General features: G+C 39.6%; 1 protein-coding gene across 1 annotated transcript; it reads right to left on the bottom strand.

The window, feature by feature from the left end:
- Nucleotides 1-400: 400 nt before the first annotated feature.
- Nucleotides 401-3,655, bottom strand: LOC109406961 (segmentation protein fushi tarazu). The gene is made up of 2 exons (XM_019679969.3): nucleotides 996-3,655; nucleotides 401-931 (listed from the first exon to the last, which is right to left on the bottom strand). Exons 1-2 carry the CDS (start codon nucleotides 1,870-1,872, stop codon nucleotides 543-545), a joined length of 1,266 nt encoding a protein of 421 aa, XP_019535514.3. The 5' UTR covers nucleotides 1,873-3,655; the 3' UTR covers nucleotides 401-542.
- Nucleotides 3,656-16,366: the final 12,711 nt, after the last annotated feature.

Below are 16,366 nucleotides of genomic sequence, written 5' to 3'. Positions count from 1 at the left end.
TTCAAATCTCTGATGGAAATTCAACTATGAGTTTTCATCCCATTGATTTTCTGCACTTGAATAGTAAGCGCATCTTCTCGCCTCCTACAGCTGAAGATAATTCATTCCCATTGTCGTCGTTCCTTCAGTTCTCCTTCTCCCACCCATGATTCCGGAACGCAACATCACTTCCAACTGAGATCCACCTAATCTGTTTGTGTTATCTACTCCTGCTGCTCATTTTGAGGTTTCCCTTAAGTTTTCAGCTTGGTGCGTCGGTTTGCGAACGTAAACACGCACAGCAGTTGCTTTTGTGGTGCAGTTCAGTCGGGAATCGTGTGATATCAATGGGAAGTTGGGTTGAAAAAAAATTATGCATCAGCTCGCGGAATATTTATTACAAAATAATTAAAAGATTTGTACATATAATTTGTTCTACACCATCCACTTCAAAATTTAGGTCTACCAAATTTTTACACTTAATATTAATAGGAACGTAGTTAATGGGCTACAAAGGCATCACGAATTTCAGTCACTAGGAACACAGGTTTTCAACTTCAAAATTACAGAAGCGAAGAGCATTGTTGATAAGTATTCGAATGGTGGGTTGCTGGCTGATAGCATCGATATCGTTGTTGCTGCTGGTGTTGTGATGTCTGAGCCAAACTGTAGTCCAACTGAGCGGGGAAGTTTGACGAATCATAGTACGTGGACCGCACAGGATCTTCGAATGAATGTTCTGGGCTCAGAACTGCTTTGTCTTTCTTGGCTTTCATTCTTCGGTTCTGGAACCAAATTTTGACCTGTCGTTCTGTCAATCGTAGAACATTGGCCACCTCAATTCGACGTCTTCTGGTAAGGTACTTGTTCGAGTGAAATTCTTTCTCCAACTCTAGCGTCTGATACCGAGAATAGGATTGGCGAGTGCGTTTCGATGACTCCTTTCGAACACCTGTAAAATATAATAAATATAATTAGAGTTTTGATGAAACTTTTGATCATCAATTATGCATTACCGTCTGAGTCTAGCTGGGAAGGTGATGATGCAGCTGAGTCAACATACTTTGGTGATAATGGTGGGGTACTAACACACTCATAGCTGGGTACCACAATTGGCGTGGTGGTTTTCGTGTTTGGCTGTGATTTTATATCGAAGCCACCATTTACTGTCTCCAAAATACTATCAATACTATCATCGGTTTTGTTCGGTGACGGTGGTATGAATTCAGGTACGATGTGATCGTTCACTGACGATAAGTTATTAGTGATTGTACAGGCGCTATATCCTGGATTGTATTTCAGCTTTTTTGCAGGATTTGTTAGCAATGCTCGCAGAGCAGGTGAATCATCATTATCGTGTGATAATTTTCTTTTCGTCGATTCAGTGGGCATATTAGTGATGCCATGTTTTTTAACTGTTGTATCCTTCGGGATTGTTTGGTAATGTTTCCCTTCAATATCATTTTGATTTTTCTCTTTTTCGCTTCTCACTGGAATTTGTTCTCTTGTAGCACATTGTTCATGCGTAAAATATTCACTTTGTTCATAATATGTTTGTGGATTGTTCAACGGTTGTTGGTAATAAGATTGATTTCCGTAGTAATGATAGTTCGCGTAAAAATTCACATTATTTCTGGTGGCTGAAAGATCCATATCATTGGAATATGAGGATGCCACATCTTGAGAACCTTTAGATGTAGATTCTTTCCGTTCCTCATTCTGCTGATTAATGTCCGGTGGATTCGTATACAAGCTGCTATAGCCCGCACTCGGAGCTGCTGTTGATGGGTACTGATATCCACTCTGATAACTATAATCAGCTTGTCCATAGTTGTAACACGCGTTGATGTAATTAGAATTATACTCAGAATAATAAGGATATGCTGCTGCCATTTTCAGTCTCACAAGAATCAACTAAACTCAAAATTCAACGCTACTGCAACCGTTTCCGATCACTTCTTTTTGCAAAATGAAATCTATCGGAGAATTGATTTCCAAATTTTGACAACATACTTTTGGCACACGACTTGCACAGAAATAAATAACATAAAATATGTTTCCCTTCCCCCTCTGACAAGCAAACTTCTGCTAAATTGCCGCTGCAAAAGGCTCGCAGAGGTCGAAGGGAAAATAAAGAGTCCCGATTTTCCCCTCCCTAAACAGATTTGTTTATTACCCTAATCCGCTAGGAACGGTGCAAGGAAAGTAGTATGAGAAACTGCATTTATAGGTGTAATATAATACATAGAAATGGAAGCGTGGCATCTCTACGTATATTCTTCAGTTTTTGTTTCAGGCGGCAAAGATGTTATCATGCTTCATGCTGCAGAAGAACAAGATAAACAAACATTAATGAGTAAACATAAGAAACGTGTATGCTGACTTCTGAAAACACTGTTTATTAGGATAAGCGTGGCAAGGCAGACTGTCAAGGTCGCAATTGTAATTTCAGTTAATTGTCTTAGCCTTGGTGCGCAAAACGACTCAGTCTCCAATAGTTTGAGAAATTTTCACGGTTCGCATTGCTCTTGCTGGCGAAATGCAATGAGATGATTCTACGAAAAGAACATCAAGCGGAACGTTTTGGAATTTCGAAACGCAGAATTATGTTCAAATCTAAAAAAAAATACGACAAATTTCATTGTTCAACATTGTTTCTAATATTTTCAGAATAACGTATTCAATCACATATTATTATATCGATATAGCTGTTTTAGAATTTACCATGTACATACTTTCTGTTCAAATACCTATCAGACGGTAAAGATTCATAAACAAATGTATAAATTAAAAAGTCAGAATTTTTCTTTCATTTTTTGTAGTTTTTTGTTAGTTAATATCAAATTACAACATTTTACCAATTTGTTAACAACCATAAACTTCAAATGGTTTTGAACCCATAACTCTGTACTGATTTAAATAACCGTATATAAAACGAGAGTAAACAGAGCACCCAAAAGCTAAAGTTGTCAAAAAGTGTCGTTGATGCAACGCTGTTCAGTCAACCCAATTCACGTGAAAGGATATCGAAACCGGGAATCAATTGACGAAGAGGGGGAATCGAAATTGTACAAAATGCTCCCTCGCATCCGCAATCATCAATGATGCACCATCGACAGATGTATCAGCAGTGGCCTACATTTGTGTACCTATTGAAGGACGCTCAACTCGTATCGGTAGGTTCCTGGTGGGCGCAAACCCTTGGTCATTTCTAACAGTGGCGTTTCGTTGCCGATCGGGCCATCGAGCCACCACTGACTGCTATAAAGATGAACAGAAGTGAGACTTTGCCAAACAAAAGAATGCAAAAGCCATTAATCATTCGGTGCACGTGAGCTTCCCTTTGTGGGTTGGAATCTAACCGTTGAGTTTCAATATTGCCAAAATTGAGCAAACCATTGGTTTACTGTTTGAAAATAGTTAAAACTGAAATAAATTTGATAAAAATTTGATAGAAGCACTTCTTGAAACTCACATACATTAAATAAAACAACATCTCAATTAGGATCGTAGTCTCTGCGCTCGGCACCTTTTTGTGCCAACCGGGTTGATAGCGAACGCCAACTTTGTTGTGTGGCATACTTGCAACATGCCCAGCCTACCGTGTCTTTCCGGATTGGGCAACGTTCTGGATGTCGGGTTTGCCGTTGAGTGCACCATTCTCATGCACAAAAACGAAGATCGTCCTTAGGGGGCATCCATTTAGTACGTCACGCTAAAAATGGGAATTTTTAACCCTCCCCCCCTATCCTCTTCGTATGGGTTTTTCCTATCCTTAACACATTGCTTGTCACACTTTTCAGAACCCCTCCTCCCCCTCTAAGAGTGACGTACTTTATGGATGCCCCTTATCAGGTGTCTCCCGAAAACATCGAGTGATTACAGGTGCCGGGTAAATCATTCAGCATCGCCGTTTCTTTTGAAGCCCGTAGTAGATACGATTTCCACTGATGATGCAACTTCGTTTTTCACGGACTACATAGCTGTCAGCCCATATAGCCGAGGCGGTAAACGCACGGGTATTTAGCATGACCATGCTGAGGGTGATGGGTTCGATTCCCGGTCCCGGTCCCGGTGCCTTGAAGTCGATGAACAGGTGACGCGTGAATTCACTGTATTCACTGCATTTCTAGAGGATTTGCCATACGGTGAAGATTTGGCCCATTGTCGACAGTCTGTCGATGAGCCCGACTTAATAAGATTCCAAGAACTCGTTCGTTTTTGATGTCAAATGAAAGTCGATCTGGGATTGCACCTTGTAAGCGGCATTCAAAATGGTGATTACTCTGAAGCTCTCACATTTCAAATGGCTGTCATTGTTGTGAATAGGGCAGATTACCTCTTCCTTCCAGTAACCCCACCGATAGCTGTTCGGTTTTCCAGATCCTGGCTATCAATCGGTGCAGGCAAGTGGCCAACTCATCAAGGCTCATCTTGATGAGTTCAGCTCTGCCGTAATTCTGCAGAGTGACGTAAGCGACATTCATACTTTTGGCCCATTTTCTGGTTATTATGAATAAAATTCTTGCTCATCCTCTAAGTTTCTTTCCATAGATGATAGATTACGACTAGATCTTGCATTCTAATACAGCAGGAATACCACAGTGTTATTTTTACACCAGATATTATACATAATATACCAAAAAATATCGAAATTTTGAATGGCGCTTACGTCACTTTGCAGAATTACAGCAGAGCTGCGATACCACCTTTATCAGTTGCTTCGTTGATTTTCAGCAAGCAATTTGAATGGCATCCGTTACTTCCCTCAATGAGGGAGTTGGATCATCCCCGTTTCTGCACTGATGTAGTCGTTTCCTCCTTTGCCTTGGTCTCTCGAGCCTCCAATCACCTTACGTCCGTCCATTCCGTTTCCTTGCACCCACTTCTTCCAGGCGGCGTTTTATCGAAACGCCGAAAGAGGCGGGTTTGATGTTTCCGCAACTGTTTGTATCATAACAAGTTATGCCGGGTTCCTTGCCGCAGCATTACCGCCCGGAATGGGTGACAAAACGTCGAAAGACAAAACGTCGAATGCCAAAACGTCGAATGCCAAAACGTCGAATGCCAAAACGTCGAAAGGACAAAACGTCGAAAAGTGTGTAAGTGCGCAGTTCAGTGTGGATTTTTTTTAGATTTTGTGTGAATTTAAATCGATCCTGTTGGTATCCTGAGAGGGGTGTTGATACAGTAGATCCACCAAGATGCCAGGATGATGAACTGATTAACTGGGATACACGAACATTGTCTCGTTATCTCGGGACACTGCCCGAGCGCTGAAGATCAGTGACTCATTTTGCACTATATGATGTTTCAGACCAGAGTTGAAACCACCAGCTGAGTGAAGATTATTATGAGGATACTTAGCATTGTTGTATTAGTCCCATATCCTGTGAATATCGTACGAATTGCGGCGAAGGACAGCTATTTTAGGCACAAATTTGATTCTGAATGAGGAAGGAATTCCCTTCCACCCCTTATGTTGGAATGAAAAGTACCGGCAAGTCGTGCCGTAAACCAATTGTCCGATAATCCCCATCACCACCCTCAAAGTGCCAAAGATCCGGCCGACAATAGCAATAGGCCGCCATCGTAGCCACGCTGAAGGAAGTTGTGACGTGATGCTGAAAAATTGGAGCTGGTGCCACTGACATTGTGCCACTCGCTGTGTTGCATTTGAACGCGTTCAATTTGCGTTGAAGTTCAAATACGGCACACTGCGATCAAACATATTTGAACATTGTTCACTTCAAAATTTGGAACGCGCAGAATGCCAACATGGTACCCTGGTACCTGGTAAACTTAAATGGTCATGTTTCTGCCATTTTTCACCAATTCTAGCACTAGGGCTGATTCGATTCACCGAAAGAATGAGTTTCCCTAAAAAGAATAAAGAATTCACTATTTGCTCATTTTCGACGTTTTGTCCTTTCGACGTTTTGTCCCTTTCGACGTTTTGGCATTCGACCTTTTGGCATTCGACGTTTTGGCATTCGACGTTTTGACTTTCGACGTTTTGTCTTTCGACGTTTTGTCCCTAAGCCTACCGCCCGTGCCTCGTTCTTACACTTCTCTTCGTCGAACTATTCGTTCCATCGAGTCCGTTCCTTGTACCCAATAGACTCGACTGCGTCGTTGATGGCCGCTTTCACTGTACTGCCACGAGATTTAGTACGTATGCTGAGGCAAGATCAGTTTGCTTCAGTAGTTCTAAATTGTACCGTGGCAGTCGATAAAGGCGGTGCAGTGCCGTTCATCAATCAGAGCGTGGTCGATATACGCGATTCCGTTTACGAATGGCCATCCCGAGCAGAAAAGTATAACAACTGAACAACATATCAAGGGTTTAATCCTTAATACCATTACACCTCGATATGTCTTTCGATGTTTAAGAATGAGCCCTTGATCAAGAAACCGGCATCTTCCATTTGGGATATTTGTGCCAGTGCCATATATGAGAGCCTATTTTATTATCTACCTGAGGGTGAATGTGGGATGTGGATTTGGGATAATGCTGGAAAAATGTGATGAAAGAGGGGTGTCCTAAATGAAGGAATTAACGCGTAAGAGAAACTAGAGCGCATAGCACATATCATATCGGGCTTAATGCCCTGAAAAGGGTACTGTAATACACATAAACGAAAAATTGAAGGTAGCTTGTGAGGCCATGTGACTTCCAATATGACAATGAAGGGCATGTCATCGAGGGCATTTTCAATATTCAAGAAACCACCCACACAGATCACATGGCAAGGCATGCTAGCCAAATGAACATCACGGATAATGCGTTTAACATTTTATAAGAAACTAGTTTCACTGCTGGTCTATCCGCAGATATTTCGAATGGATTCACTTAAACTGAAAATATCAGCACAGAAGGAGGCGTCTCTTACTACTATTTGGACCTCCGACAATTGGCATAATTCTTGCTACTGCATTGACCGCCTTTTTGCAGGCATAATCGATGTGCGCGTTAAAGTTATTGACCAACCCATCCCATTTTCATCCTTTGGATAGCTTTCCAGTTACTGACAGTGACCACTTCTGTTTTGTGGGCTATCTATAGCTTTACCGCTTTTAACTGACTCTGACACAAGCATTTCCACTACTTCGATTGTTTCGTTTGATACCGTTAGAACGACGTGATCTGCGAAGCCCACGGTTATGATGCTCGTCGGAAGCTTCCATCTTAGCACGCCGTAGTACATCGCATTTCAGAGCTTTGGGCCAAGTATTGACTCCTGTGGAATACCTGCCGTTACTCTAAACGACCTGTGCTGCGTTGGTCTAGTACACAAGGACCCTAGTCCCTATTTTGGGAGTAGCATCTTAAAATTCTACACAGTAGCTGGTAGCCCGCATATTACGCAATACTACGGCTATAGCTGGACGTTGTTAAACGTGTTTTAAACGTCTATCGTTACCATGGCATAGTACCGAACTTCTTTACGTTTCTGCTTGGACGCTTTCTCAGCCTTTTGCAGAGGTCGAATTGTATCGTAGATAGCCCTCTCTCGCTTTCAGCGCAATCCGTCAACCTGTTAACCCTCGAGCAGTCGCGTCTTCGACTACCTGCATCGACGTCATGCTCACGCTGTGTACCAAAAGCGTGCATTTTTCATGGTACGTGTACTCAGTACACGACGCGACCACTCCCGGGTTAAGGATGATCCTCTCCAGAAGTTTTCCGAGCATATTCAACAGACAGATGCTGGATCTCCCGGCTGCTTCTCTGGTTTTAGCTGTAGTCCTAGTTTTTGGACCTTCCATATATCCAAAAAGTAACCATACTCCAGACATTTGTGCAACACTGAGCTGAACATATCTGTATACTCCACGATCGCTGCCTTTAACACCACGTTAAGGATTCCTTCCGGACCGGGAGCCGAATTCTTTCGCTACGGTAACGAAATTGAATAGTCAACTCGCGGTAGATTATGCATCGCCTGTGTGTACGGCGTAGATGGCCACGTTGCTGTATCTTGACACGGAAATATACCCTCCACTATACCCTATAGTTTATCTGGGCACATTTCAACTGACGTCATTTGCCCTTTCAGCCATTACGATGCGGTAGGCATTTCATCAGGAGTCAGCATCGGCTTCCTGGCAATCCTGGCATAGCTCCTTATTATAGTTCGCTTTGCTCTGCTTGATACCTCGTTTAAACGCAACTCTAGCTTCACAGAACGCCACCTTGTGCTCTTCACTGACGACAACAGTTCGTGCGCTTTGAACTCGTGTCCCAGCTTAGTCGCACGGATGGTACTGAGCGTTGCATTCCACCAGTACGCTGGACGTTTACCGTTCCATGGTTCTGTCTTCCTCGGCATAGCCGCATCACATGCAGTTGCTAACGCTTCCGTCAACTCTCCTTAGTCGATGTTTACCGCATTGCTGTTTCGCCGAAGTGCCTCGATAAAAGTCTCCTTGTCGAAGTTCTTCGTCTTCCACTTCCGCTCAGAACTCCTAGTTCTCCGTATCGCTGTGGGACCTCTCTGACCTATCTTGTAGAGGTGGTCGCTGTGGAAATATGGAAAAATCCAGTAGACTATATCCCCTTGCATTGTTTTGACGACTACCTCACTCAATGGCCTAGGCGTTGAAATTGCCACCGATGACTTCTGGCTTACGTCCTACCAGCCAGCGTGTCCGTATGCTCATCCAGCATCCGGTTGAATCGGAGAAACATGCGCGCAGAATCTCGAGGCAGCCTTGCTGGACGAGGGCTTGATCGATATGGCCGCTCTAGAGGACTGCAATGGCAGCGTAAAAGCACTCTTCTCCTTCTTCTTCGTCGTCTTCTTCTTCTTCTTCTTCTTCTTCTTCTTCTGTATGGCTCTAAGTTCCCACTGGATTTTGGCCCGCTTTTTTCAACATAGTGTTACTTGAGCACTTCCGCAGTTTAATTGACGGGATTTCTTTGCCTGTCATTGCATGCATGCCCAGGGTGCCGAGAATTTTTTCCGACCTGAACGGGAATCGAACCCGCCGTCTAGGGATTGCCGATCCATAGCCTTAACCACTAAGCTAACTGAAGTCCCAGTAAAAGCAGCCATGAACGAGAGCACCGTCGGGTACATGTTACGGAATCAACGGAACAAGTGATTACAGAGCGATTTGGTAGAAGAATAACGCTGCACTGGCGGTAATGCAGCAGCATGGAACCTTGCAAAACATGGAACGACACAAACAGAAGCGAAAGCAGCATACCCACCACTTTCGGAAGGAAACTCTATCTGTAAGTCACGTAGGTAGATCAAGGAAATGAAAATACTGTGACGTGCCCAAGAAACACGGGAGTTCTTCGTGAAGTTCAACGCATCTCCCAACAGCTTCGTGTCGCCAAGATGTAGTGGATAAGGGTACGGTCAGAGTGGACGCGGCGCGGATTTCCCATATGATTTGACGCTCCTTATTATTGATTGTTGTTCCTTTGCGTGCAAATTTCCGCGCCGCGTAACGTTGCGCGACCACTCTGGCCGGTACCTAAGAATAAGGACGGAAGCCTTTTGACGGACGGACGTGGAGTGATTGAAAAATGCAATCAATACATCGATAAACACCTGAAAGGCAACGGAGGAAACAACTACGTCAGTGCAGTAAAAAAACGGAAATGAACTAAATACCGCTCTAAGGGCAGTTCAGGAAATTCACATCCATTTGTTTAGTCATATAATGAGGCTTGTAAAAACTGGTATCGCAAAACAAGGTTGGATAACTTTGATAGTGCGATGGGGATTGCATATTTTATGGTATGACTATTTATCATAGCTTGGATTCTATGTATTTGATGGAATTGACTATTTTCTCAAAGTTCACGGAAAGTTAAAAAAAAAGCTTCGTCTTGCTTTAAAATATTATGGGTCACACAAAACCTCAACCGTGTTCAATCTTATTGATAGCTGAGATTTAAGAACTTGTTTGAAACATATACAATTAAAAGATACTTTTACATAAAAAAAAATAAAAGAATCAGCTGAAAATGCATAAACAATAATCCATTTCATTTTACCATACTTCATTCCTGAACCTATAGAATTGCAAATTTGGACTAGCTGCTTCAGTAAACTTTATTTAAGGTGAAATGGGAGAGCGTCCAGGTGCATTTTTGACTCGCATTTTTTAGAGCACCGATCTCGTCATCCACAAAACGCCCGAAAACAAAAATGCTACTCAATGTTTATCACGAGTGAGCAAGGCTACTCATTGCTTTTTCAGCTCTGTTTGTTGTTTAGATGACGAGATCCGTGCTCTCGGTATTTGCAAGGCAGCCATTGTGACGGCCATCTTTGGATTCGCTCATATATGTCCTTAATATACATACATCACGTATGCATGTACAGACAAAAACACAGCAGAATCGTTAGAAACTACATTCATAGAATCAGCCCAATGCCATTGAGATGTCAGAGAGCACCCGGGGAAGATCGTTAAATCACAGCGGCTCACTTCTTTCGTGTGGCACCAATTATCGAAGGATCTAGGCAGCCGTGTGCGACCTTGCTGCTCAAGGAGAGGCAATTAGCACCATGGATCTGTTGTAAATTATCGGAAGCTTTGCAGGACGCTCACGGGGAGGCACATATAGTTGGGTGCTCTCACGTAGTGATTCGTTGTTATGAGAGTCGATTGATAATATTTTTGATTATCTAAGGTGGAAACACCTATATTTTTCAATGATTCGATTCAGATCGGGTACATATTTTTTAATATCGATGTGTTGCCCATCGACGAATCTTAAGGAACTGAAAAAACGTGAACGGTACCTTTCTCTGGAACTTACTTACCATTAAGCCATAAAATTAACAATCTAGTTTTCTGCAGAGATTTTCCTATGCGACTTTTCAACCTAGCTTACAAAATTAGTTTATGAGTTTATGCTTTTATACGTTTAGCGCTTATAATTCTAGCCTTTTAAAGTGACGCTAAGGTACACGAAGGAACTTTGCATCGATCGCTGGAAAGTACACGAGTATTGGAAGGAAAAGAGGATAGCAACCGAAGAAAGCTACACGACGAGCGTGCGCAAATTTCTAAATTGCATCGCAGGGCTGGAATGAGGATCCGAACAGCTAAATATACGTTTCTGTCTTATCCTCGGTTTGACTCTGGGTTCGAAGGTGACTGCTTACTGTGTTTATTTTCAAATATTTTAATTTTACGATTATTGTCTTTTGGGAACTGTAAAGCTTGCCGACAGTACTGATGCGCTCATCCCTATAGCGGAATTCTTAAATCCTAGACGAAAAGAGAGACGGGAAAAAGGTCGTACGAATAGGCAATGCAAAGTTGCTTCCCGGTACGAAGTGCTCATGAATCGTTTTATTACTATTATTAGAGTTATAAACATACAAAGGAAATGGAAAAGCGTTAAATTTCCTATTTTTGCTTCAAATTTTGTTAAACTTAGAAAATACTGAGTGCTGTGTCTATTCCAATTCAGTATTATTTGATAGCTTCATGAAGATCGCGCACATGACTTTCTTGTATGTGGCATTATATCGAGCGTCATGCGAGTCTCATTCTTGAGAAGCAGTTCGACAAAATAAAGAACAAAAATGCCGACATACGGATTCAGCTCAGCCGGTTGCATCCGTACAGCATGAGGAGACTTGAAAAAATCTGCCACGATTAAAATTATGTGGCGACAGTTATGCGACATTGATGCTATATGGGCCGTAGAAAATACAAATTCGTCTTTGTAAAAACTACAATTTAATTAATTCGCATTAGAGTTCAATTGTGTTGGTGTGTGGGTATAAACGAGAGACGGTTGAGAAAATTCTTTTGAATCGAGGAATAGGCAACTGAACTGAGTCCCACAGATGTATTTTTGCACAACACAAGTGCAAGTGAATGCATCTGTTTGTTGGATGTTTAGCGTTTAGTACCTACTATAGGGCAACTGCTCCCATTATTGACAGCACAGGATTTCCGTTTTAATCTGTTTAAAGTGAGCACTAATGATATGGAAGTTAAATGCACTCAGAAAATCATGAGTATATCATTTGCATTGAAAACTCTTAAATGTAATTTGGTAAAACACGAGATTTTGCATGTGGGGTATTGGTTCAGTGCCGTAAATTGCTTGTTTTCAATAGGATGAACATGGAAGCGTGAGATTGATGATGGCACTCGTACCCTACACAGCAAAACTTTTTAAATGCTTCCAGCACGCAAAAAAACAAGAAAATGAAATTGCTCAATTTCAGCACAACGTTGCTGATCAATTATCAAAAATGCTGGATGGTTCAGCAAGTTGAAAAATAATTGCTGATACTCGGTAATGAATACCAGCAAAAAATTTTACAGTGTATCATTGATTAGGATATTCATTAAAAAAATACCATTGATTGCTTCAAAAAACCATTTTTGAAACGCCGGGTTGCACAACAACTCGTATTAATTTAACTAGACTGTTGCTATCAAATGCGAGTTTCGCAGAAAGCAGTTTATTTCCCCATCAATTAAAATAAATGAATTATCCTGCAAACAATAGACGATATTTTTGGAGCACTTTGAACGAACAGCAGAGTGGAATACATCCACGATTAACTTACCTATGAGTATAGGAACACTAAACAGCACAACCGATATCTGAAAAAAAAAATTTAAAAGATTTTTTTATGAATTTCAACAGAAAAATAACATAACCATCATCATGTTCTTGACACAAATTGACAGACTTATTAGAAGAATTGCTGAAGATGAACAAATTATTGCAACATGTTGATGAAACGAACCTATGCCAAAAGGCCGAAAGACGTAAGGTAGAGACAAAATGTCGAAGAACAAAAAGACGAATGGTGAAAGGGATGAATAGATAAAATTTTGTTGACTAAATACATACGATTGATGCTCGACTTAAACCATTCAAAGGATTAACGAATTAAACAATGTTGTATGCAAAGAGTGTAGAATTAGCTGAAGTTAAAATACACATTAAGAAAAAAATGGTGGTGTTAATCAATGTTCATCGTCCTGATAGTGATGTAAAACATGTCGAACGCAGCTTAGATCCCTGATGTACAAACGGTAAATAACTGAATACTAAAATCGATTATTTTTAAGTTATTACCATAACATATTGTGTTATAAACTTGTCTGTCATAAGCGGCAAAATAACAAATTCCATAACAAAAAAATGTTCCTGGGAAACCATTTCAATAACTTGTTTTGTTAGTTTCAATAACAACTCAATAACAATGAATTCGGAAAATATTTGAATGACAAATTTTGATATTAATATGTTATTGATAATAATTGGAGAGCAGAATTTGCTATGATATCAAACTCGTTACTAAATAAGTTATAATACTTATTAAATAAAATTATTCGCTTTGTCTCACAAACCCGCCAAATGTAATTTAGTTAATGTATATCCATAACTTTATTATAACAAAATGAGATTGTCCAACAACATTTTTTATGGAAAAGCTATGCCTTGATAAGGCAGGAACAAATCTCATTTTCTTCTTTTGTCACAGCGCTCGTTGACTCGTTAAGGGGGAGGATGATAAATAATAAATGTATTCGATGGAAAAATATCCAAACAATTAGGCAACATAGATAAACTCATCGGATTTATTAAGAAAGTTTCTGTGGAACTCGAATTACACCTTAAATTTGTTGATTTTCTTGAACATTTTATTTGTGCCCCCCTCAAAATGTTGAATTCCGACCAAAATTTTCCGAGGGGGCGGTGACATAAGAGAAAATCGAAATTTGTATTAGCCTAATTTAATTATAACAAAACGAGATATAAAAACAGGTTATGTGATTTCGTAGTTTTTTTTTATTTCTTGATGGGTATCTAAGTCACTGCGACCAGTTGATAGATCTATTGTGACAAAAATTATCTTTTCGTAGTTATTATCTTGCTATTCTCTTCTGCTCGGGATGCAATGAACAGTTGAACAGTATCAGCAGCAACTCGTACTTAGATATTTGATAAATGTTAAAACATAAAGAGTTAATTTTGCTACTTTATGTTCATGAATTAATTTAATGTAATGTAATTTTATATTTAGTGTTCTAATATTCTATGGTACTAAACTATTCTCAAAACAATTAAAAAAAAGTTATCTTTTATGTCTAAGATCCCTCATTGGGTGCGAGGGGGAGGAGACAAAAATAAATAAGGAACAAAAGAAAAAAAAACTATTGAAAAATTGAAAATTATTTTTTCAATTATTGAAAATGGAGTCATGAGCCACCATGTTTTTTTTGCTCCTTCAATGTTTTGGGATTTTTGAAGGGGGTAACATAAAACAAATCCAATATTTGCATCGGGCTTATCAAAATTCTAAAAATATATTCGTCCTATAAACCATATCCCAAATAGGCTTCCAGGAAAAAAAATAAAACGAAAGGTATGTTCAAAATTAAAAATAAAAAAAAAATCAAAAACCAAAATGCACTACATCGTGAAGTAAGATAAGGGGCCGTTCATAAACCACGTAGACTTTTTGGGAGGAGGGGGGGGGGGTCTAACCAAAGTCCACGCTCCATACAAATTTAAAAAAAATGTATGGACGAAAGTCTACGAGGGGGGAGGGGGGGTCTGAGATGGCCAAATTTTGGTCTACGTGGTTTATGAACAGCCCCTAATAGGAAAGGGATGTTCAAAAACAATAATTGAAAAAATGAAAACCAAAACTAACAAAATCGTTTATTTTTCAATAAACAATCTAGTGAATTTTGGTTTTTGATTTTTTTCTAATTTTTATTTCCGAACATCCCTAAACTTTTATATTTTACGTGGAAGCCTATTTGGGATATTATCTGTAGGAAGCGATCGCCATCGTTTAAAAAAATCTATATTGATCGACATTGATTGCAACCCGTTATATATTTTTGTTCTTAAATTTGCAAATCTGCTTGTTTGTTGTTTTGCTTAACTTTTAAGAGTACCTACTTCAGCGCCAAAGTAACGTCTATGCAGATACATTTTTCTTTGTACTTCAGCCCGAAAGAGATATCAGAAATGAGCAAAAAAAAAAAAAATCAAGAGCGCAGCATATATTACCAGCGCTATAACCGCATATCATCTTTCATTATCTTCTCCCCATAAACATTTGATTTGGGTAAGATTGTAATGAAGCATAAGAAGTAATTTCCATTAGTGTGCATTTCGTACAAATTAAACCCTGTCGACATCTTGCGTTTACTAGCTGCACTGTTATACCACCATGCTCTCTATACAGGAAAAGCTCTTTCCCGCGATTGCTTGCAATGCGCATGCGATCCGAGCAGCGGAGCTTGATTCTTATTCGAAAATCTTTATTGCATTCCGGTTCGCACATTGTGGCAAAATTGAACCAACGGAAAGGACAAACGTTTCCAATAGGGTAAGGTAGGGTACGATGCCGTTTTTCTAACTTCCGTCGTTTTCAAATAGTGCTATTTGTAAGGCATTCAAAGAGTTCATGCTTCAAGTATAATTTTTATTTTAAAATACATTTTATTTTCAAAATTTAAAAGTATTCACTCTCTTGACAAAGTGTATTTAGAAAAACAAAACCTCAAATTGGTATTAAAGATGTCTTCAATGAAATCTACAGGGGATAGACAAAATGATCGGGACAGGCAAATTTCTCACTTAATAAAAAAAGAGTCAACTACCTGTAGCTTTTTGAAAACTGCATCAACAACTCTCAATTTTTTACTGTAAATTTGTCAACTAATTGTCTATCAATGTTTCAAATTTGGGAAAAATCGGGCTGTTCTACATGAACAGTTAGAAAGATTGTAGTAAAAGGCGTTATTCTCTAATAGCCAATGCCCCGAATACAATGAAATTTCAAGCGTTTTCAACATTTATAATGACGTTTGACCTAACTATATATTGGTTTTTGATTTTTTATTAAATAACGAAGCAATATTTTCAAAACATTTTTCGTACACAGTTAAAGGAAGGATCAAGGTATCCCCTGATTTTTTTTTCAGATGGAAGATGTTTTTTAGTTTTAAGGAAACCATTTTTAAGTGAGATTGAAAAAAAAAGGTTTTTGAAAAACCCTTATTAATCCACCTAGCGGTGATGGTGCCTTTCTCGTGCCATAAAATATTCTTTCAACAAAACAAGTGACAAATTAAGTCCACTTTATATAGATATATTTTATATGAGCATGATTTGAAATTTCGATCATTGTGGATTTTTATGATTCCGGATAACTTTCTCAACTAACCAAGGAGAACCATTTTTCTTGGTTTCAGAGAATAAACTCAAGAAAACAATCGCCGTATTAAATATTGAGGCATCATCTAGATATTTTATTCATCTTTTTTTTAATCTTGACATATTTCCCATGCACAATTTACACAGCAAATAAATTTACTAGTTTACCCAGGGGGAGCGACACTAGTTTTGCCAAGCTGAAAA

Source organism: Aedes albopictus, chromosome 1 (genome assembly GCF_035046485.1).
Source record: "Aedes albopictus strain Foshan chromosome 1, AalbF5, whole genome shotgun sequence".
In the NCBI taxonomy this organism is placed as follows: domain Eukaryota; kingdom Metazoa; phylum Arthropoda; class Insecta; order Diptera; family Culicidae; genus Aedes; species Aedes albopictus.
The sequence above is the reverse complement of the archived record's forward strand: the minus strand, read 5'-3'. Positions and strand labels throughout refer to the sequence as shown.